Source organism: Nannobrachium achirus, assembly GCF_963921795.1.
Source record: "Nannobrachium achirus genome assembly, chromosome: 17".
NCBI classification, from domain to species: domain Eukaryota; kingdom Metazoa; phylum Chordata; class Actinopteri; order Myctophiformes; family Myctophidae; genus Nannobrachium; species Nannobrachium achirus.
In genome coordinates, this window is record NC_137824.1 from 28,086,803 (window position 1) to 28,112,454 (window position 25,652).

Sequence of the window (25,652 nt, forward strand, 5' to 3'; positions counted from 1 at the left end):
GGAAGGCAAGGCGACGCGAGTCTGCGAGAGAGCAGAGCTTGTTCTACAGCATTCAGCTAAAAGGCCAGTGAAATCAAAATATAAGGAGGACGGGACAAGTGATTTATATCGATAGGACCTGCATCTTGGAGTCGACGAAATGATTAAGGTAGGCTCAGTGTTCTGTGTTTAGAGGAATACCGTCAATGTCAAACGTGGAAGAATATAATGGTTGCTAGGAGGATTACGAATGATATTGGGTGATAAAGCAACTCCTGTGACAGACAGACAGCTGTTCGCTTTGTTGTGGGTAAATAAAAATGTGTTAACATTACAACATTTGACATTGGTTTCAATTGAGGACGTTTATGGCATTTTCGACCAAATATTTGACCTTATTGGCTAATGCAGACAAACATATTGCAACTGTTTTTAGTGTGTGTTGCAGCAAATTAATGCGCAAAAGCAGAAATCAAACCATATAGGCTACACTAGCTTGTAATGCTGGTTTATATTCCGCCACTGGCCTAAAATTCATCTTATGTTTAGGCTATTGTTTTTGTTGTTGTTGTTGAAATGTTAGGCTTTAGTATTTTTGTATTGTTATCTAGCCTATTATTATCATCATTATTATTATTATTTGTATTTACATGGATGACAGCTTACCAGATCTCTCTCCTTAATCATGTTATTATATTACTATCATAAGTCCAGTTTTCTCATAACACGAATGTGCTTTTGTTGGTTCGAAGGCCGCCTAGGAGAGACGCATGTTGGGGGAAATAAAGACAATGTGAAGAAGACAGCATGTTTTTGACGACGGGACGCAACAACACGGAAGGCTTGCAATAAACCCACCGTCAGAGGTCCTCTATGATTTTTTGGGGGGATCGTTGTGTGTGTGGTGCCGTTTCTCTACTGCCAGCTTGGATGTAAAGGGGGGACGTGCATAAAGACATTCCAAAGATGCCCAGGAGGTGGACCGCAGCATCAACATGCAGCGTTCTGTTGGTACTGGCCTTGCCCAGGTGTGTGCTGTCCATCCGTGCCGACAAGTCCATCAGCAGAGACGAGCACGTCAGTGCCACGGTGAACGCCACTGTGCTGGACTCTAAGGGCAACCCCGTTCAAATGATGACCAACGACGATGGCACCTATGGGCAGGATTCACCCAAGGCAGATACCAGAGGAATCGTGGTGGCACCTGCGCCTTATCATGGAGGTAGGTCGAAGGTTGGCACGTGTGGTGGGCTGGTGGCCCTATGCCCCCTGCACGTGTGGTTTGCTTTGCTCAGTGGTGTAAAGTTTAATACTAGGTGCATTTGTATTTACATAAGTAAAAATGTGAGGTAGTTGTTGTACTTTATTGGAGTATTTCCAATTTCCAATACTTTTACTTATACTCCACTAGATCTCAGATACAAATATTGTCTCAGATACAACAAATATTGTTGCACTACATTTATTTGGAAACTTTAGTTACTTACTAGTTAGGCTTACTTTGCAGATATAAAACATAGATTAACCACTTTAGCCCTAATTTATACCTAGACTATTTGAAAATAGCCAATCTACATGCGATGTGAGCTTGTAGATCTGCTATTTTCAAACATTTTGTACTTTTACTTTTGGTACTTTAAGTGCATTTTAATGAAACACTTTCAAACTTTTACTCAAGTACATTTTGAATTCCGGACTTTTACTTGTAACAGAGTACTTCTATATTGCAGTATTGATACTTTTACATATGTAAAAAATTTGAGTACTTTTTCCACCACTGGGTTTAATCATTCAAATCTATCTTGCTTTGGTCTATTATTAAACCATAATAAAAATGAATAGCATGAGTGCACTTAACCATATTGTTTAATCCCCCCTTGTCCTTGAATATCTTCTTGAGTGGCTGAGAAATGGCTTTGTAGGCCTACTGAAGTTTCCCATACTTGACTGACAACAAACAAGTACATCGACCCCCACTCTCCTCTTTCCCATATATATTTTTTAATATAGCCTACACTATTTTGTAGGTCATAATTGCAGTGTTCCCACAATAAGCTTTTTAAAGTGTGTGTGTGTGTGTGTGTGTGTGTGTGTGTGTGTGTGTGTGTGTGTGTGTGTGTGTGTGTGTGTGTGTGTGTGTGTGTGTGTGTGTGTGTGTGTGTGTGTGTGTCGTCATATGTAATTGTATATACAAGGATGTTCCTAAGCATTCCACACAGCTAAACACTGACTGCAGACTGCACTGTCTGTTGTTATAACTAACTTACTTCAGCTAGTCACATCATTATTATCTCTCTATACAAGTGTCTAATGGTGCTATGTTTATTTGCTATAATACTATTGGACATTTCCAGTTATGATAAACGAGACACCTACATGGCACTGAAATCACATTCATAAATGGAGATTCAATATTTTAATGTTTGACAGTTAAGATGGGAGTCCTAGTTCCTCAAGCTATCAATTAAACCAGAATGTCCTCAATACTGTGGAAAGCCCACTACATTTGGCTTACAGAGATTACTGCATTTGTCAAAGCAGCTTTTGCTTTTGCAATTTCGCTAAGACTTGTATTTCCTGTGTTTGTCTCAGTGTATGTGTTGTGGTTGACGGAGTTGGCAAACGAATTGTTGCTGTAGATCTCTTCCTTTTATTTACATGCAGTGAATGCAGACTAAAATATCACCGCCTATTCTATGATCTGCACATTCAACCAGGATATCTGACAGCCAAGCAAACAGCCAAAACATTACTTTTCTCTTTGTTACATTTCTTCTAATTGGACTTTAGGTCTGGTTTGTTGGCTACTTTCACATGTACCCTCCTTTTCCCTAAGCCCCTTGTCTCAGGCGCTTCCATAATCACCTCCAGTAAACAGACTGGGTTGGAGGCTGCATTAAGAGCAAGTCAAGTAACATTTGTTTTGCAAATGCTTTCACAGTGTACAAAATGTTCTACAGTGAACAGAGAATCTAATACAGGGACAAACAAACATCACATGTTTTAAGCTATGGGGCACATGTTTATTGTTTGGGTAATATGACATACGTTAGCCCTCTCAGATTCAGTAAACACTGGACAGAGGCGTGCCTTACCACTAACCAGACGCCCTGAACAACCCCCGGTTGTGGGGGTAGGGGTCGTTTATGTAAGCATGCTACTGTAGGAACGTCATGACGGGAGAGAGAGGAGGGTTTGAACAAGAGTAAAGAAAAGAAACGCTCTGTGAGAGGAATGGGGTCCCCTGAGGGAAGGGGATGGGGATTGATTTGACATGCTCTGTACTGTATGTCTGTCTGTAACCTCATTCTATACTGTGTGTTTTTCAAGATCAATATGTAGTACTCTCTTTGCTTGCATCATGCGGGGCCAAGCAGTTGGCATGCGTTAGGCTACAGTTTCCGTCTGAGCATAATTTCATGCTGCGCTGCAGAGTTGTGAATAACGTCATTCCACCTCTTGTCTTTACATTTCTTCTTCATTGTCGCAGTCACAAAATCACTCGTGGGTCCTGTAACGTAAGCCGTACGAAACATTCATTGACTTTCATACTTTTTCCGCTTGGCTCTTGTTTCTTTAGCTGGCACTCGGAGGGAAGGGAAGGGAAGAGAATGGAAGGGGGAAGATTGAGTGAAAGAACAGGCTGACTACACTGGTCAGTGTTTTTGGGAAAGAGTAATTACACTGTATACTGTGACCTACTCTTTTGTACCAGGTGGGGACATGGGAATATTTGGTGCATCCAATTTATTTTGCGGGGAGCTTTGTCTTTGATTCTTGCATGTAATATTGATTATCAAGGAAACCACTGTACAGTTTCCCACATAGCAATGGTATGATGAAACTGTATATGGTATTGGATAATGTAGACTAGTACTAAAGTGCTGGTTTTCGTTCTAGCAGTCCAGGGACTAATTTAAACCAAATACAGCCGCTGAAGACATATACAGTAAGTTCCTGGTGGAATGTAGCATTATTCTGGTCCTCAGGATCACAATTCTAAACCTCTGTGTGCTTTTTAATTAAAAAATTGCTCTGAGACATGGGGAGTTTCATTATGTCGATAATGTGTCAGATAGAAACCATATCATCTTCCTTGTATCGTTGAGTGAGTGAGTGAGTGAGTTGTGGTTGGTGACTTACTGTAGAATGTGGAGAGAAAATGCTAAATGTTTCCACCCATATCTGAATACTGCACATTCTTATTATAATTAAGTAATAATCCATTATATAGATTTGTTATTGTATATGTTCTTATATCATAGCTATTTGACCGTAGCTGTTGTTCTCTAAATGGTCCCAATGGTGCCAATATGCCATCATTCCATTAGCTATTAGCTATAAGAAAAGCAGAATCATTTTATTTTCTTATCTATTTTTTCACTTTACATCAATCTGTTCTCACAATCTTGTCAGAGATTTCATGAGTTGGGACATTTCACGCCAAAGTATACTGGTCAAAGCTCACTCCACTCTTGATGTAGTGAACCCAATGCCTTAAGTTTTAACCTTTCAAAGCTTCTCAGAGCTTTATCGTTTTTTGGATGATCTACTGTACGATAGTATTTCTTAAAACGAGAGTTCCGAGAAGCTTGGGGCTGCTAGAAGCAATTTCCTTTTCCTTTAATATGCAGTTTTTTGCAGAAAATAACAGATCTACACCCAACATGTTGCAAATCACAATGCAATCCATTGTTGGCTTATATATCTGTTCTTTTTGGCATGTGACACTTTTGTGCTACAAAGCAGGTGTTTCTGAGAAGCATTGTCTAACAGTCGCAAGTTCTGCGGTCCCTTAAAACTTGTTGTTGAGCGTTCGGATGAGCGTTTGTGTATAAATGGCAAAATTGCTTAAGAACTAAACTTTGAGGGTGATTTTTAAACAAACAAAATGGTGAAAAACCGTCATGTGAGAAGTAAATCGTATAAGGTACCCCGAATAGGTAGCTTTTAAAGATAATTGTAGCTAGTAGATTCATAAACCACAGAGCAGTCCATATATTTTACAGTTCAGCCAATCATAAGAATGCTTCTACTTATCTACTATCTGTATCAAATTATTGCCTCTTTGTTGCTATTGTGATTAATAACGACAACCAATTAGAGTTTGAAGCTTCAATTTATAATTGTAGATAAGCTGTTTTTTTAACAGTAAATACTAATACAATAGCATCCCTAGCCTATCTTTAACATATACAAGCTAAATTAGAAGTCACATACTGTAGTCATAACCTCTAGTCTATGCCATCAACCGGCACAGTCCCGAAGCTTATCTCATATGACAATTGATTGTATGATTTTACAGTCTAGTCACTCCCAGTAAGAGTACAGTTTGTTTTGAGTTGACTGCTATTGGCCTAATTTCCACGGTCTAGTGATCGTGACTGCATTCTGCCTGAGGTGGAAGTGTGACCAGTTTTGTGACCTCGTCATGGAGAGCTTGACAGCATATCTAACCTTGCCAAGCAAAGTGGAAAATCAGCAGTGCCCTTAAATGCCTCCAACAAGAACAGCACCAGTAACGGGTTCAAGAAACTGACCTAGAATGTGTACTTCCATTGCACAAGCGCTGTGCTGCACCGTTACTGCTAGAGTCTAGCAGCTAGACAGTAATGTATCCACTTTGTATCCCGGACAGCACATTTTGAATGTGGCCAGGTAGTACAGGTACCAAATATGTTTACAGTAGGTACATGTTCAGCATACTCACAATGAGCTAAAATGTCACCCAAAAAGTGGAAAAATATGTGGTGCCAGACTGCCAACTGGTATGTCCATATACAGAAATATTGTATTTATTTATTTATTGTATTGTCATATACTGTAGGTTATGCCAGAAGTATGTTATTTATGTTTTGAAGCATAGATATCTATAGTATATAAGTCACATAACTCATCTCTAGGAAAGTCATATCTGCAAAAACGTCATAATTTTAAAATAATTTAGTTTAATAACTTAAACCTTTACATCAGGGGGCATACAGTAGCTTATTCCTCTTTGTGAAAATAATCGAAGTAGTTCATCAGATGGAATGTATGTTGGATGGTTTTAACGATGACCTATATGTCACTTACATGGGAAAATCCCCATAGTTTGATGCGTAAATATTGCATCAACCTCCTTAGCCTGTCGGAGCTTTGGTTGGAAAGCCAGACAGTGTCACTCACTTTAAGGCACTTTAGTTTAGTTGTAGGATAGAGGAGAGTGAAGCACAGCACAGCGAGATTACCAGCTTGCTGTTTGGGCTGTAGCAGGTCACTCCTTTGTCAATCTGGGAACCACATCATCAAAACAAGGGCGACGCCCACTCGGCCTGTCTCTCTTCCTTTAGCGACTCTGAGGCTGTCTCGAGACGAGAGATTACCCCTTTGTTGGTTGAAGGCAATGGTCAAGGTCAAAGAATCGACAGCACAGAGACACACTTACTGACACTAACCTCATGGCTACACGGAGCTGGATATTTCTGAAGCTAGACATTTATTTGTGCTGTTGGGGCTTGCAGCCACACAAAGCTGGATATTTCGGCCGCGAAGCTGGATATTTTTTAAACCGGATAAATAAGTGGAGAGATTGAAAAATATCCGATTCACTGGATCTGTGTAGACAGGGAACCCGGATATCTCTGAAGACTTTACTGTGTGTGTGCTTGTTAGACCTAGATATCTTTGTCGTGTGGACCTAGATATTTTTCCATGTGGATATCTGAAAAACCGGGATATATGAAATATCCAGCTCCGTGTGGGCATAGATATTTTTCTATGTGGATATCTGAAAAACCGTGATATCTGAAATATCCAGCTATGTGTAGCCAAGATGAAGATCTATTTACTGTATGCAGTGCAGTGTTTTGTTTTATTTTGGTATGTCAGACCTTCATCAGTGCACATACTGTTACAAGACAAAGAAAACACAGTGGAAACGACTCTAAAACAAACAAGCAGTTAGGACCAATAGCACAAACAATACAGAAAATGGTTAGGTAATTGGAGTATTTTTTCAGGTCTGATACAGTAACTCAGTGGCACTGCTCACTGTGTTGCAGTTCATTCCAAGGACAATGCAGGCCTTCATCTTGGGCCTTGTCTTTGACAGCACAAAACTCACTCAGTACACTGGATACTTGAAGGTCCCGCGATTTAAAGATAAGGAGAGAACAAACATGGCAATGTTTGCTAAATGTCATTCCCATCCCCCCATCTATTGGTTTCAGTAGCCTCCGTGCAGATTTGATGTGATGGAAGCTTGTCTCAGATTTAAATATTGGCCTCTATATGGGTCTAGGTTTCTCTAAGCTGACTTAGAACTTTGATCTTTTCTTCTTGACTTTTGTAATCGAACAGTGTTCTACTTATGCAAAGTCACAGACTGCTCATCTTTTTTTGTTGACAAAACTTCAGCAAGCCATTACACACGTGTGTGTGTGTGTGTGTGTGTGTGTGTGTGTGTGTGTGTGTGTGTGTGTGTGTGTGTGTGTGTGTGTGTGTGTGTGTGTGTGTGTGTGTGTGTGTGTGTGTGTGTGTGTGTGTGTGTGTGTGTGTGTGTGTGTGTGTGTGTGTGTGTGTGTGTGTGTGTGTGTGTGTGTGTGTGGGGGGTATGTTCTATTTCACATGAGCATTTCCAGTCTATGGGGTCTGTTGTCACTTGTCAGCTGCATGCACCCACGCTACATATTCAATTCTTCGACCCAAAGTCTGTTGAAACATACAGTCACAAGCCAGTAGATCTACCACATCCTGTTTTACATATTGTATTACTCCAGAGGGCATTGTGCTTCCTGTATCTTTGCTTGTGTCTGTCTGTCTGTCTGTCTGTCTGTCCAAGCGTAGGAACCAAGCTGTCTCTCAGGACTGTGGACGTATGGTGGGGACATCAAACGATCATAGATTCGTAGCCTCCAGCTGCTCTGGGTTTTTGGGTGAGCACTAAAGATGAGCAAGTCCCAAGGATGGATACATTCCTCCTGCTCCTCGGTCTATTTACCTTGACGTGTATCTCTTCACTGGCAGGTGGCCTCACCGCCAGCTAAAGCAGGAGCCAACAGGAGCTACAGTAGGCAGTCTCCATCAGCTTCATATACGTCTCCCAGTCCCAGGGACAAAGAACGTACAGCTTATGCCCTAGCATTGCTATCACACTCTTTTTACTCCTGTGAGCATTGCAAAATGATCTTATTCATATAGCCTGCTGACAATAAGGACAGGCAAATATTGAAACTCTGGCAGCAGGCAGTTTGTAAGGTTAACGACTATAAAAACCAACATTTGCTCATGAAATGGTTATGAATGGGAATCTAAGTGACTGACTTGCCCTCAAATCTTCATAGGCATACATACATTATATGTACTGTATGAAACATGGTAATGTACCGTATGTGTGTGTGTACACAGTATATTAAACATATACCGTACCATGTTTCATATCTGTCCTGACAAACATAAACCTGATGAGAATGCATCTGTGAAAGTGCTAGAGATGGGTCAACAAGCAAATGTTGTAACCCTAAATTATGGCCAACAGGAAGGAACTGATGTCAACAGAGACCTTATTTGGTTGTTGGCTGATTCTTGAGCTGGCCGATTTGTGGCGGATGACTAAGCCCACATGGCGTGAAATGACCCTGGCTCTGTTGGGCCTGGTGGGGATTGTTAGTTAATGAGCCTCCTCACAATCCATGGCTAGCCATCAGTCAAATGGAACTTGAATGAAGGAGAGACACAGTTCATGGAGGTGTGGCACAAAGCTACAAATACCAAAGGACTGATAAAATAAGTACAGTGAGTACACTAATGACATCACTAAATACAAGAAGTGGAGTAAGTGCACATACACAGACTGTTAGGTGTATGCTTGTGTGGTCTGTGACATGCATGGGAGTGTACGCTAATTCCTGGAATCTGTCTCGGTAACACTACACCTATTCTACCATAACGCTGGTTGGGGTGGGGTGGGGGAGACGACGACAATATAAAAATGTATCTTTTAACTGTAAATGCACAATATTGATGCAACCGTGCACGTAACCATTCCTGAATTGCATCATACACCACTGTTTTACATATTGTATTACTCCAGAGGGCATTGTGCTTCCTGTATCTGTGCTTGTGTCTGTCTGTCTGTCTGTCTGTCCAAGCGTAGGAACCAAGCTGTCTCTCAGGACTGTGGACATATGGTGGGGACATCAAACGATCATAGATTCGTAGCCTCCAGCTGCTCTGGGTTTTTGGGTGAGCAGTAAAGATGAGCAAGTCCCAAGGATGGATACATTCCTCCTGCTCCTTGGTCTATTTACCTTGACGTGTATCTCTTCACTGGCAGGTGGCCTCACCGCCAGCTAAAGCAGGAGCCAACAGGAGCTACAGTAGGCAGTCTCCATCAGCTTCATATATGTCTCCCAGTCCCAGGGACAAAGAACGTACAGCTTATGCCCTAGCATTGCTGTCACACTCTTTTTACTCCTGTGAGCATTGCAAAATGATCTTATTCATATAGCCTGCTGACAATAAGGACAGCCAAATATTGAAACTCTCGCAGCAGGCAGTTTGTAAAGTTAACGACTATAAAACCAACATTTGCTCATGAAATGGTCGGTTATGAATGGGAATCTAAGTGACTGACTTGCCCTCAAATCTTCATAGGCATACATACATTATATGTACTGTATGAAACATGGTAATGTACCGTATGTGTGTGTGTACACAGTATATTATATATATATACCGTACCATATTTCATATCTGTCCTGACAAACATAAACCTGATGAGAGTGCATCTGTGAAAGTGCTAGAGATGGGTCAACAAGCAAATGTTGTAACCCTAAATTATGGCCAACAGGAAGGAACTGATGTCAACAGAGACCTTATTTGGTTGTTGGCTGATTCTTGAGCCGGCCGATTTGTGGCGGATGACTAAGCCCACATGGCGTGAAATGACCCTGGCTCTGTTGGGCCTGGTGGGGATTGTTAGTTAATGAGCCTCCTCACAATCCATGGCTAGCCATCAGTCAAATGGAACTTGAATGAAGGAGAGACACAGTTCATGGAGGTGTGGCACAAAAGCTGCAAATACCAAAGGACTGATGAAATAAGTACAGTACACTAATGACATCACTAAATACAAGAAGTGGAGTAAGTGCACGTACACAGACTGTAGGTGTATGCTTGTGTGGTCTGTGACATGCATGGGAGTGTACGCTAAAAGAACATCTGGAAGCTGCATCATGCACAGATACGGTACCATAATTGGAGAATCTGTTCAGTGACAGACGTTTTAATGGTGTTCTAAAAATGACATTGTGCCGACATTACTGTACTGTTTCCTTTACGATTCCTGGAATCTGTCTCAGTAACACTACACCTACTCTACCATAACGCTGGTTGGGGTGGGGGAGACGACGACAATATAAAAATGTATCTTTTAACTGTAAATGCACACTATTGATGCAGCCGTGCACGTAACCATTCCTGAATTGCATCATACATCACTGTGGCACCGAACAGTATTCCAGCGGGGGACAGGTTAGGACCTTTTATTCCTGCCTAAATCTATAAAAGCTGCAAATAATGGGTGGTCTGTCTCAACGAAGTTAGTGCTTTGCTGCAGACTGTTATTCCCATTGTTGTCTGCTCTTATCTGCAAACGGTAATGTTTCAGTGAATGTGAGAGAGCAGGTGGTGTGTGTGGGTGGGGGGTGGGAGGTCGGTTGGAGAGGTACAGGAGGGGATTGGATCATGGTCCCTCTGTGACATTAACAAAATAAATGGTCTGTTAAATGATCGCTGCACTGAGGGGGAAATATATATGAGAGCTCAAAGAGCCATCATCTCCCATTCCCAGCCATGAAGCAATCTGTTTAGGATTTGGTAGCAGCAGATAGTTGCCATCAGTGCCGGGGTTTTTAATGTGGCCCTCTATTGTCCTTCCTCTTGTTGGTTGTCTGGAAGTGTAAACAAAAGGTTTGAGTGGATGTTCTGAAGCGGATTGATGATCATTTTTCAATGTAATTTAGTAGACCCAAAGCACGTCATGAATGTACTGTAAGCATCCACAAAAAAACAGTGGGGCACAGGCTTCCAAAATAATGGAAAATATATCAAAGTCGAAAGCTCCTTGAGTGCAACAAAATATTTGTTAGGGCCATTAAAGTAGTGCACAGAGTTCAAATGGCATTTAAGAAGGGAGGAACACAGGCTGTAGACGTACTGCTTTTGCTGCTAGTACAGCATGTCCACTGCTCACTTTGTTACTGACTTCTTAAGCTTTTTGAACTCTGCACTGCAAATATTTTGTAGCATATAACGAGCTTCCTACTTTGATATATTTTTTTCATGAATGTAAGAATCACCATCACTTGTGTGGGCTGTTGCGATTCTCTTGGCCGTGGGACAGAAACAATGCTCTCTCTCATAACATTCTGTATCTCTATGCGCTTCAAAACCAAAGCATGTCAGCGACAGTATGTGGCTATCACTAAGGCCTGATTTATACTTACTTGCGCGCCAGTGTCGCACATCGGAAATAGCAGATCTACAAGCTCACAAGCGTCACAGGGTGATGCACTGTGAGCTTGCGGATTGCTATTTTTGTTTTGCACGAAACGATGCACAACCTTGTGCGTGTAAATCGGGCATAATGAGCCTCTGCTATGCTGTGAGTGGGCCATAGCTCGTTCCTACGGAATAGAATGTCATTAACAAAGTCCTCTCTCACACTGGAGCTGCACTGCAGTTCACACAGCACAACATGTTTACACATCTACATTTTAGCAAACTTTGACTTTGTTCTTAGGCGATTGCTGCAGTGATGTCATCAGTATTCCTGTCTCAGAATGCTGTTACAGTACCTCATTGGCCCCATAGGCATACCCCTCTTACCTGCTACAAGGTTATATATTGGACACTGTTCCACGCACATGCACACTCTCTCACTGTATTCTGTCTCTGTCTGTCTGTTTATGTGTCTGTCTGTCTCCATCTCTCTCTCCTTAAACACACACACACACACACACACACACACACACACACACACACACACACACACACACACACACACACACACACACACACACACACACACACACACACACACACACACACACACACAGAGAGAGAGAACACTGAAACAAGGGCAACGCAGCCTCATGGGATGTGAGTCAATCGGGAGCCAGCAGCTCAAGGATTCTGCTGTTTCATTGACCTTAGCGATGTTCAATATTTCTTTTTGATACCTGACACTAGCTGTGCTTCAAAAGCATTAGGGTGAAATCTCATACGGGGAAGAAGATGTCTGCCAGAGGGCCTTTAAGACAGCTGATTTATTATTGAAGCCCCAGTGGTCTTGAGGTTTTATAGTCATCCAGGAAGGGGACAAACCGTAATGCTTTAGTCCTTTGTGGCATGTTATCTATCTAATAGTCAAATGTTTCTGTACAGTTACAGCAGGGGTGCGAGCACGACTCCAACTCATTTCAACATTGCTTAACTTCTTACCGGGTGCACGGTCGGGAAACGTAACTATACAAGACATCTCAAAGAGAACACCAGCACTCACAGACACGTCCTTTTAAGGCACTTTTTTATTTTAAATTTCGTTGGTCAGGGTAAGCTGCAGAGCAGCAGAAACAAACGGACGCGTTTCGGCGTAAAGCCTTCTTCAGTGTTGACCTTTTGAAATGTTTCTGTACACCTGTTGTTTTTATACTGTAAAAGGGTCAACCACTTAAACTATGTACTTCATGGGCTGGACTTTCGTCGCAGCGAGACACGTTGTGAGCTTGTAGATCTCCGTGTGTACAAATGGAACCAACTGGACCTTTTTACAGGTCCATGATTTAGTTACATTTGTACACTCTGAAATGACAAAGGGTTAAGGTTGAGGATCATACCAGGCATCCTGCAGGGCATAGACGTGAAACTGCAGTGACAAGATTAGTGAGGGACAGGTGTTTGTACTGCCGTTTCAACACCAACATAATTTGTTTTCCTGCCTCCTCAAAGCTTGGGAAACTGAGGCTGTGTGATAAGCAAAGAGGGTTTAACCAAAAACTATGTTGATGCTTGCGGGCATGCAAAAGATGGCATCAGATGTTAGCTTGATTGCAGGAAGGAGCCTCCTGTCATGTTCAGTCTTGTAGATGGACTCAAGCACAAGCCGTACCAAGTGTTTGTCTCAACCTGCCTGTGATATCAGATGCGTGAAGCACCCATTCTAGTATTTTCTTTTTTGTTATAGTTAGAGCACGAGTGCTAGGCCAGAGATTACCGTTTTTTGGTAGTAATTAAACAGGCTAAGACTAAGACACCAGTGTGCACAGTTTTACACAAAGCCAAATATTCTGAATTAATGTTTCTAATAAAGCCAACTAAAACGTATCTTCAGAATCCCAGTGTGCCTACTACTCTATGTGATAACAGTATAGTGTTCTTGGATGCTGCCTAACTACAGGACTTTTCAGCCAATCAGATGCAGCTTCCTTTCTATATTGTTGAATGTGTATACAATGCACGCCCGCACAGACACACACTCAGACACGTGCATTATAGTTCTAATGGCTTGTTCTTCAGGCTGGTGTGGGCATGCGTGTGTTTGTGCGTGCTAGCGTGACTATTACAGAGATGTATTTGTGCTCTTCTGGGTCATATTGCAAGCTTCTGATTCAATTTGGTCCAGTCCCCAATGGCTTTGATGTGTCTCTCTGTCTAACTCTTTCTCTGAGCATGCACTCTAGACTCTGTGCTGAAATGAGCATAAAACAAGATGAAGAAAAACTGTAGCCGTGTGTGTGTGTGTGTGTGTGTGCGTGCGTGTGCGTGTGCGTGTTTTGTGTTTGTTTGTTGCCATTTCCAGTTCTCCCTCTGACTACATCCTCTGGCTGTCATTATCATCAAACAGACCAATGACCAGGCCCGGTTGTGCCTTTCAATTAATTTAATCACCAGTGAAAACTGCTCAGCTCAGAGCAAAGTTCCTTATCCAAGAAGGGCTTTGACCTCATATCTGCCGTTTTGGGATTGCTGCAAATGCCTCTGTGATGGAGGCAAAATCCTTTGACCCATGTACTCTTCACTATTGGTTTATATAATGCTGATGATGAGGAATTGAAGGTTAACATTTGTGTATGTTTCGGTAGAGGGTGGGTAAGAGAATCTGCTAAAATACCTTTTCTTTCTTTCTTTCTTTCTTTCTTTCTTTCTTTCTTTCTTTCTTTCTTTCTTTCTTTCTTTCTTTCTTTCTTTCTTTCTTTCTTTCTTTCTTTCTTTCTTTCTTTCTTTCTTTCTTTCTTTCTTTCTTTCTTTCTTTCTTTCTTTCTTTCTTTCATACCCTGTGTGTGCGTGTGTGTGTGTGTGTGTGTGTGTGTGCGTGCGTCTAGGTTGTGCAACAGTGGCCTTCTCAATCTGTTCCTGTTTTTATAGTTTAAAAATCCGGCCATGCACTGCCCATGCATCAGCTCATCCATGGGAACATGAGCTTGCAGAATTACTATTTTTGTCGAAGATCTACAAGCTCACAACAAAGCATTGTTAAGCTTATCCGCCTATATTATAATGACATGTCCAAAGTCGGGTCGTCAGGTTAATGTGTTTAACGACTTGCTGATGTTCTGTTGACATCTTCCAGACGGCAGTCAGTTTGAGTTGCGTCATTGAATGAATGAACAAATAGTTTATTTCGAATCTCCTTTTTCAGTGAGATATTACAAGAACATTTTTATTTTAGCCTGATCAAAAAGGTCATTGTGTATTCTACATAATGGTGTCATCATACAGTGACATGACAATATCGTCATTACAGCCACGTCCTTTAAAATGAGTTGTCACAAAAGTAAGACATATTTTAGAGCCTTTCACCAGCAAATCCAGTTGGCTGTTGTAAATTCCCCTGAGAGCTGAAGAGTGTCTGCTGTGTAGTGCAAGGATCTACAGAACCTGCATGGAGGGAAGTCAACTGTCATAGGCCAATTAGAAATGCATCTACAAGTTGGACTACACCATTGATGGTCTGGTCTGTCATTTACACCATGGCATTGCATCACTTGCTTCATCAGGTCACTCTGCCATCACTCTGAGCTAACGCGGACAGTTTCTGTTGGCAGATGGGCGGACCCGGCAAATCTCTCCGGGAGTCTCTGGCCAATAGCATGGCCGGAGACTCTTCCCCCTCTGCTCCTCTGCTCAGCGCAGAGAACGCTGCTGTGTCATGACGTCAACAAATTCGGTGCGACGCCCCTCTGCACTCTGATTGGTTAGGGAAATTCTACACTTCCTCCAACAGTGATTTTAACGCGATCGCCCAGGCTTTTCTTCCTATCGCCAAAATAAGCCTTGGGTTTTCGAGGCTACTCTGCCATCATCATCGGGACAAAGATGTTTGTATTTGGGGGCTAGGGGTCAGTGAGATGTAAACAAGTATTTCCCGAACTTATGAGCTCGAGACCCAAAATATAGATGTCCCAGGGGTCCCAGACTTACAAAAATACATCATAAATTAACTACTTAACGTAAGCCCTATTTAACACATTGTATGCCAGGCATATTAGGTTTATAGTGTGTTTTATAAATGTTTAACCAATGGAAATTATTAAATAACAAGAGTTTGTGACTAAATGACAAGGACTTTGGATCCATTGGAACACAGGATATTTTCCATATCCTGAAAACTAACGGTTTTGGGCATACAAGGTCTTTGTGAACTTGTTTGTACTTGGTTGTACAGCAATGGGATCTTATTTTTGGTCGATCCTCAAGCTCTGCTTTCATGTCTTCAAACTTTCCACACCCATTCTCCTAGCTTTTGTTTGTGGACTGCAGTTATATGCTACAAGCCGTTACAAGATCTCTCTCTCTCTCTGTTTATCTATCTTATCGGTCCATTTGTCTGTCTGCAGATAATAGGTGGTCTCATTTTATTGGCCAGTGATGGAGACAACGAGCAGCCCCCTTAGCCCTGGAGTCTCAGTTACTGCAGGTTTGCAGTGTGGTTAAGCATAGTTTATTTTAGCTGAACAATCATGATAAAACAGAAGCAAAGTCTTAAAAAAAGTTAAATAAAACAGAATGCAAATTATGCTCCAAGAGGCCCAGTCCCACCCACTCATAATAATAATAATAATATAATGATGAAGTAAGTAAAAGAAGAAGAAGTAATTAAGACAAGCAAAAGAAATCTGAACTGAATTGGGTCACAGAAAAACAAGGAATCAGACCGTTGAAGTGAAAGTATATGAGGGTGTGTAATAAAATGCAAAACTTGATTGCAGACACATATATCTGTCCCTTGTGCTGTGCAATTCCTAGGAAAATTCGTTAAATGTCTCATTATACATTTACATAATGGTATTATGGGGTCAAATGGTGCAGAAGGGGCCAGCCGGGCCCCTTCTGCAACAGTAGACCAATCACAACAGTAGACCAATCACAGTGAACTGCACAGCTCAGCGGAGGCTGCTAAACCATTCACAGTTCCTACAACAGTAGACCAGTCACAGTGAACCACACAGCTCGGTTAACACTACTATGTCAAACACAGCTCACCTCACACTGCTAAGCGTATGTTAGCACATTAGCACAACATTGGAGCTTCATTCACAAACTGCAGGCCTAGTAACATGCTATCCATAGCTACAGATTGTGCCCAGGGGCATAGTTCTGATTTTAAAATGACTCCAATACGGAACTAAAAGTTCCTATGATTGGCTATGATCCCCCCCCCCCCCCCCCGGCCGATCGCAAAAAGAATTGTGCTCCATTGGATCCCATTCATTTTCTCCTTTAGTTTTCTAACCTTAATTAACATTTTCATGAATACTGTATGGTTCCTATCGCTAGTTAAAAATTGCCTTTCAATCACCATCATATTCGTTTTGTCGAAATGTGGTCCAATTTTTTAAAAATAAATGATAAAGTTGCGGGGGGGCGTGGCCAACTAAACTAATACCAGCCGGCTGTGTTCTTCTTCGTGTGCTGTATTTCGGGAGGCTCCGACCACATTCTCCCATGTATCCCTGTGGTTGCACGTGACCGTTGGCAGCCAATAGCATCTCTGATGCCTTTACAATTCTATGATGGCAACACCCATTCCAAGGGGTAGAAAGGGCCATTTGCGCTGCATAGAAACCAATGGCTTCGCATTGTCCATATTTTTCTACAGTCTATGATTGTGCCACACTGTTATTAGACTGTGTCTAGTTGTTTAATTATTTATGATTCTCAGCAGGACGTAAACGATTATCCACATCTGCTGAGCTTTTATCTCTGCCTGACTGAGTCACATCTGATCATGATATTGCAGCCAGGAAGTCGTCCAGGTATCTCTGACCCTGTAGTGTCTGTCATTTCCTGAATGATTTCCCCTTTCTGCTTACACAGCCATTTATGCACAAATCATACACATACAAACACAAACATGCATACCCACCACCCACACACTCACTCAATCTATGTGCAGTTTACCAACAAGGCGCAGTCGATGCAAGCTGAAACACCCAAGTAATTCTAAATAGAACCACAGAGTAGCATAGTGTAGAATTATGATGTGTTTACGGAAAGTATGAAGGATGCTGAAATAGACAGAAACCCAACCCATCCCGCCAACACCAAATCAATGACTATGACCTTGTCCTGTCTGCACCAGTCTCCATCTCTTTCTCTTCGCTACCAAGCGTTCCCAGCATACACTTGGGGTAAAAACCAGGTTGTTCCGTCTGTTTTGTTTGGCCAGCTTGTCCGTGCCGAACGTTATCCGCAAGGTCCAATCACTTGTTTATTCCAGTGTTGCGTTGTCAGATTCAGAGGCTTGTGGTGGTTTTGTTTGTTGGTTAGATATGTATGGCTTGTTTGCTCATTGATAACACAAAAGTTAAATAATGAGCGCAAAGAAAAATAAATGTTGAAAAGAAAAGATCAGGCATGCATTTGGTCAGTTTAATTGGGCAAAGACCGAACTGAACTGGATTACAACATAAATAGAATAAAATACGTCATGGTGGAAAACAGCGTAACAAGATTTATTACAAGCTGCATAAAATGACTTTTAGGGGAAATAGAATTAGCCTACAAACGGTAGAGGGCCTGTTGATATCTACCAGTGATTGCTAAGCTGAGAGGAGTTGTTTGTAGTGCTTTTGAAATTATATGAAACCAAACTGGACTACAGATGTGCACAGAACTGAAGAGGATAGAGGGCTCAAAATATTGTTTGTTATCAGTGTGTGCTGTGGTACAGTTACTGGACATCTTCTTGCAAAGTGGTGTGAAGGTGTGTATCAATGGGTGCATGTGTGCCTGATTTATAGTAAAAAAAGAATTGCCAATCTATAAACCACAACACGTCTCACCGCCTTATGAGCTTGTAGATCAGTTATTTTTGGTGGACGATGCCCGCGCCCAACTAAATATGAATCAAGAGTTAGTATTACTGTAGGTCAGCATCGGAACCAGTTACAGTAGGTCTATCTTAATCTTAATACATGCACACATGCAGGGAGGCAGAAAAATTACAAACGGACAGACGTACGGACAGACGGACGGACTGATGGGGGCGGTCAAACGAGTTCCACACTGACTTCCACCACTGGATTTGGACTTTTGCCATTGTAAACACCAAGCAATAACAAACCACTCTACATCCCCATGCCTTTGTGTCCATCGTCATTCTTTAGATGACTATATGCAAAACTCACTGCGCACATTCTCATTTGTTGTGGCAACATTGGCGTCACAGCGGCACATGCAGGCAGGCCAGGTTCAGCTTGGAAATGGAGATCCTGCCTATAGCTGGAAGGTTGTGGAGCAGTAAAGTAAAGTTCCTGTCCACCACAGTGGAGAGTAGGGGGTTAGAATCCTCCAGGGTGCGTCTCTGGCTTGGCAGAGTGGCCATAAGAGCTCAATTCACCCATTTGTCAGCCTTCTGATTGGTCTCTGACCAACCAACCAGCAGGCTTCTTCCGCATAGCAGCGGTTGTTTATGCTGGGTTTTCTAAATATGAGAAAAATAGCCTCTTTTTGTTTTTTTTATTTTTTTAATGGTTCAAGTATCTTTCTCAGGGACACATAGATTGGGCAAGCCAAGGGAACCGATGACCTTATAATTCCCAGAGGGCCTCTCTACCCATTCAGCTACAGCATCAAGAGAAGACTATGCCATCCACCATGTCATCAAACTCCCAAATTATAGGGGCTGCGCTGCACTGCACACAGGGGTGGACGGGGGATCTGGCATACCCGGCCTATGCCACGCGGGCCGACTATATTAGTGGGCCACAATTGTTTTTAAAACAATTTAGTTGCGATAATGTTTGGGCTGGGTCAATCCCTCAGTAGCACCAGCCCACAGAGCAGAGAGACATCACATGATTGGCTACCACTGGCTTGGCTATCACTGGCTTGTCTATCATCTGTTCTGAATACCGACCTAGTAGCCCAATCACAGGCTACTGTGGCCCACAACGCGCCGCTGCCTCGACAAGTTCTGGGATTGGAGATCTTCTATGTTCGGTTCGAGACGGTTGTGTTGGGGCCGGTCTGGGCCAAGATGTCAGGGCTGAACTTATGTCCCAGTCTAGATACTAGATATGATTAGAGATGTTACCGATCAATCGGCAATGGATCGGATCGGGCCGATCAAAGCGTGATCGGCGATAATCGGTGGTTTAGATCAAAAGGTAAATTCACCGATCCGATCCGATCGGTGCATCCGATCAACCAGCTGTTCAGTATGCCCACTTGAGGCCATTTTGGGGTATTGATTTCCACAGTGCTGAAGGAATAATGAGTTACTGCTATGATAATAAATACATAGTAATGCTGTTAAATAACTATAAGGCAAATATATAAATGAATTCATGAGTGAATGAATGAATTAAACATTAACATTTAGAAAATATAAATAATAACTTGATCGGATCGGTGATTGATCGGTATCGGGTGATCAAACTTTTGTGATCGGTGCTCGCTGATCGTTTCCAAAAAACCTGATCGGACCATCCCTAGATATGATGAATATATATTTAAGATGGCTTTGCAACAGAATACATACTATAAATTAGCCTGGAACCAGACCAATCCGCCTGGGGAAAAAAGGTTGCCCTTGGCGAATATGGGTCTGGCCCCGCTCAATTGTGAATCCATTTCCTCTCCCCCAAAATTTAGGGGGAACCAATAAGGGCCCAGCATTGGTCTGGTCTAACCAATCGTATCCAGAGCAATTTTTTTAACCCACTCCTTGGAAATGAAAATTCTGTCCAGACTAATATCCGATACGCAGTGAGGAATTAGCATGAGCAACGCCAGGCTAACTATAAATGACCCTGTAAGTGTGTAAACTGAAACCTAACAAATCTTTTTCTCCTTTCTTCTCCAGTGGTGGACCGACAGGGCTGTGACCCACACACTCGCTTTGTCGTGCCGCCGCGGACTGTCCACTGGGTGGCGCTGCTCCAGCGGGGAAACTGCACCTTTAAGGAGAAGATACTAAAGGCAGCGGCCTACAATGCCTCCGCTGTCCTCATCTACAACAACTCCACCGAGAGAACGGTCCGAATGGGCCACGAAGGTTAGTGGGAGATGTGTGTAGATATTGTACTTCAGGGTTCCCCAATAGACGGCCCGTGGGCCATTTGCGGACTGCAGGGGGGTTCTGTCCGGCCCGCACCAACCCCAGTCAAAAACATATTTTGGGGGACTATAGTGAAAGTTACAGATATGGTGAGTGCGATATGAAACGTACGCTTACCATAATCACAGTCATCCTTAATTATTTTCAATCATATTCAAGGGCTTTTGGAGAGAAATGAGACAGACACAGAGCACTGCAGAGAGAAGGCAATTATGTCTCTGCACTATCAACTGGCTGCTGTTATACAGATGCATACTTTTCAAGCACTGGTTGATTGGTTCTTAACTTTTTTTTGTTTTTTTACTTTAAGGAGTGCATTTCTCATAATAATTATAATAACTAGAAGCTTTTCTGAGGAATAGAAAAACACGAAATGCTGCAGAAAATGTTCATTCTTCAGATCGATTGTTTTGAAACAAAAACCCCATAGCAGTCACGGCTTGTGAACTTCTCGAAATTCTCAAGATTCCTTAATCCTTTTTCCTTGAGTTACATGTACAGACTATGGTAGCAATCATGCATGCACACACACACACACGCACGCACGCGCGCGCGTGCGCACACACAAACACACACACACACACACACACACACACACACACACACACACACACACACACACACACACACAGCAAATTAACTGTTTAACTGATAGTATAAATCGGTAAAAACTAATTATTGTTGGTTAATGGTTAAAACTTTATTTATGAACTTTATGAAGTTTCGTGCAAGGGTCATGAAACTCACTCATATTCAAAAATTACCACATCAGCTTTATGGAGTGAATTGCAAAACACCAAAAGTTAGTTAAGCTTCAGTATGTGGTTATTTTGCAAGCATTTTGCAAGCTATGTGGTTATTTTGCAAGCAGTTAGTTGTAACTACTAACTTACCCTTCCTAAGGCTAGTACTGTAGATGGCTGTGCTGTTGCTTATAAGATGGATTGTGAATGTGATGCAGTACATGGAAGTATTTGTAGGAGATGCAGATGAAGACGGATGCCAGTGTGTTGTAAAGACGAGAGCTGTGTGACTTTGTAGTGTGGAGGAGTTATTCCTGTGTGAAGGACATTATTTTATGCATAGCTGGCCCTCAGCCACCAAACTCTAACACAGCAGTACGGCAAAGGGTTGCCTGACATAACCCTGCAATACACATGGGATATGTGACACACACACACACACACACACACACACACACACACACACACACACACACACACACACACACACACACACACACACACACACACACACACACACACACACACACACACACAGTTGTTTTAGTGTCATGATCAAGGACTCTTCAATAAGACTTGGACTTGTAGCCCGGAGATGGTAAAACATTGTGCAGCCCTCACCTACAAACCCAAACACACTCACACAATGTTATCATCTTCAGTGTTTTGTTGTTCTTAAGCAACACGTTCTTTAAGAACATTAAGAACCATTAACCTTTTTGTGTTTGTTCCGTCATTCATCAACTAACGCCAAGTGCATGACTCACTTGCTGTGTGACTGAACGATTGGCTGGAAGGCCAGCTGTGGCTGGCTGGCTGACAAGAGGACAAAACGTCCTCTGGTGTGAAGAAAGCGACATCACATCGGGCTGCAGTAGTGTTGAATGAAAACTGTATGCATGGAATATATACTCATGTGATTGGTACATTTTATGTCTAAAAGTCTGTGTACATTTGGGAGGAGTGTACATTTGGGAGGAGAGAGAGAGAGACAAAAACACACGAAAAGTGTGTGAAGTGAGTGAAGCAGTAAACGTTAATGAGATCCTCAGAGAGGGGGTGCACAGCTGCACAGCATTGGCCAAGGCAGAAGTCAGACACGCAACCAATGAGAGGACTGGAAAGGAGGAGGATGGAAAGGGAAGGTAGGCAGAAGGGATGAAGGGAGGTGGACCAAGGAACTATGAGTCATAATGCGAGGCAGGGTGCTATCTGGGTGAGATCGATGAACTTTTATAAATATAGAATATCCATGACTAATTAATGAGGTCATTTTCCTTCATGAGCAGAAGATGGTTCCCTGGAGCCTGGGCCATACAGTATTTATTGATCTGCCTGAAAAGAAATTGTCGTCCATTTGCGAGATACATTTTTTATGTTTGAGGCACAGTATAGCTTGTATGCGTGTGTCTGCATTAGGTGATGGGACGAAACGCGATATTATCGTTTATCGTGATTAAAAAACACTCACGATAATCGTATTGTGGAGATTCAATTAATCGTGATATCGTCCTCCTTCATGCACTGGGATCAATTCACCTCTTATTTGCTGAGCTCCATATCCGGACCGGTACACTTAAACACTTATATCATAATTGTTAAAAGGTACTTATAATATACGTACTTGATACAGTCTTTTTTTTTTTCACTATATCAAATGTCTTTGCCGAAAAATAGCTGATCTACAAGCTCACAACGCGCCGCAACGCGACACGTTGTGAGCTTGTTGATCTGCTATTTTTTGGCAAATGTTCCACCCCAGGATAATGGATTTTGATTATTGCGATAATATCGTAAATCGAGATTTCTTTTGTCACAATAATCGTGATATAAAATGTTCGTATCGTCCCATCCCTAGTATGCAAGCATCTGTAGGGGGAAAAAATCCAGATAGCATGCAGGTGCACTGGCAGGAACGCAAGAATTTAACCTGGATGCGCGCGTGTGTGGTCTCTCGCTCTGTGTGTGTGTGTCTATGTAGGCATGTGGGAATGTGTGTTTGTGTGAACATTTTTCTGAGCCTCCCAAGTTTTTTCCCATGCTCCAGTTTCATGACCGATGAGATGAAACACTCAGTATTATCTGCTTAAAAACTGTACTGTCATCAAAGCCAGCCGCCTTCTAGGACTCCTCCTCACCCCCTCCAACTCTGTGAACAGCATTATTCTTCACAATAGGGTCATCTTACATGATTTAATCTACCATACTGTATAGTATAAATCACTTCTAATTAAATGAAAATATCTGCCCACGCCGTGGGATAATTTCACTTACCTCCAGTGCAGTTATTTTTAGTTATTGCCAGACCCATGAAATGGGTAGGCCTACATAAGCAAATGTCGGTCTGTCTGTCTGTCCGGGTTTTCTATATAAAGGGTATATATGATGATGACATGATGATGACATGCCTATAAAAGGCATGATGTCATAAATGATGATGACAGACAGGGGGTCTGGCACAACCAGGTTGACCTGGTCTAGTTTTTATGTATATCAGGTCACACTTGTTGGTGGTGATGTCACCAAGAACGCTGCTCCTCATTGGCTAAGGGCCCTGCCTTTGTACTGTCGGTAGTTTTTCTAGGAGAATAACTTTGGTCTATAAAGATTTGGTATAACATACTGATCTCGAGGTTCCAACTTGTGCTTGACACACAAGTAGGCCACACATGCACACATGGCCAACTTGTGCGCAAGCAGAGCGTGCCACGAGGTGTTCCCTGCTGGCCTCATTAGTTGTTAAGAGCTGGTACCTAAGACAATCAAAATACAGCCCACTTATGTGCCAGCAGAGCGCGCCATGAGGTGCACTCACAAATGGCGATGCCAGTGACAGCACCACAGTGCAGGAACAGGAATGCTAGGACTGCACTCTGTCGAGGTGCCAACTTGTGCAAGTAGGCACACATGGCCAACTTGTGCGCAGGCAGACCACGCCATGGTAGCCTGGAAACCAGTTGAATCTGCCAGTGCAAAGAAAAACAGAAAATTGTGGTCTGGCCCTGCTCAGTTGTGATTGGATTTTGCTGCTGCCGAAGTTGTGGGATACCAATCTGTCCCTTGGAAATGCCAGGCTAGGTTGACGATGAGGGGTGTGGACTTACCTGCTATATGTTGACCAATCTAAGGATCCCTAATTTGTACTTTACTGTTGGGTTTCAGAACCAACCGCAGTTCTCAAACGTCCCTGGGCCTGGGCCCAGGCCCGGTCTCATCCCCACGATGTCTGACTGCTGGCTGTCCCTCCGTTGTGCACAACAAGCACAGGTGGAGGCCGCACATCATCTCAAAGAGTATGACGCCAAACACGACCGAATAACAAACCAGGATATGTGACGGGTCGTGGATAAGGCCTTTGACGCGGTCGTGACAGCTCACGGTGCGCAAGCTCCCCGTTTGAGGGAAGGTGTCACTGATCAGATTAGCACTGGTCAGATTACCGCTTGGGCTTTTACCGTAGCAGTTCAACGCCTCGTGGAAAACCCAGCGCACGTGGGAAGCGACAGCGCTCTGGTCCTCGGCCATGTCGTACACAGAGTCGTAGAACGCCTTCGTCTCCTTTATCAGAGATCTTCCATTGCAACAGACCCAGCCGCAGGTGGTCACCTCGCACACAAACAGAACGAGCAGACAGGCGACGAAGGTCAGCAGCAAAGCCTCCGATTCCCAGAAGGAGCCAAAACAGCCCAGACCCGCCAGGAACATCATGGTCGCGGCGATGACGACCAGAAAGACGAGGACTGAGCTGGGACCGCTCACTCTGTCGGAGCCGATGAGGAAGCTGTCTAGAGAAGGAAGCCCATGACTGATGCAAGGACAAGTCCCCACACACACAGCAGTAGGTTGAAGGCAAAAACAGTGCGCTTGAGGATCCTGGGGCCAACGCCGACGAGGGCCATGGCTCAAATGTTGCAGGTTCTGGCTGTTTCTTCTCTCTCTCTCGTCCTCTTGTCCCCTCTGTTCTTTGCGTTTGCCCCCTTATATTCCCTTTCTCTTTTTTAAGGGAATAACCAAACGATGGAGATGGCAGAAAAATGTATTCCACCCACTGTTTTACACACCTGTTTAAACCTGTAACATTTAATGATGTTTTTGAAAAATAGACAGTGGGCAAATTTAGATGCGTCTCTGACTCTGTCCGTCTCTCTGACTCTGTCTGTACCTGTTCTGCGTTCCTAGCTCTCGTCGTACTTCTATTGCCGAATAGCGAGAAAGCGTTGGTTCAAAATCACAGAAGCAACGGAGTCTTCGGGCGTTTGTCACAACAGCTCTACAATATATGCTCTTGTCACAACAGCTCTACAATATGTGGCTTTGGTGAG

The 25,652-nt window shown here is 42.8% G+C and overlaps 1 protein-coding gene across 4 annotated transcripts in view; it reads left to right on the plus strand.

Moving 5' to 3' along the window:
* Positions 1-25,652, plus strand: part of rnf130 (ring finger protein 130) — a 70,153-nt gene continuing 44,501 nt past the window's right edge. For all 4 annotated transcript variants that reach the window (XM_080745992.1, XM_080745991.1, XM_080745993.1 and 1 more), the window contains exons 1-3: positions 1-148; positions 732-1,201; positions 20,333-20,524. In XM_080745992.1, coding sequence (XP_080602118.1) covers positions 946-1,201; positions 20,333-20,524 — 448 coding nt within the window. In that variant the 5' untranslated portion in view covers positions 1-148; positions 732-945. The remainder of the gene's footprint in view (positions 149-731; positions 1,202-20,332; positions 20,525-25,652) is intronic.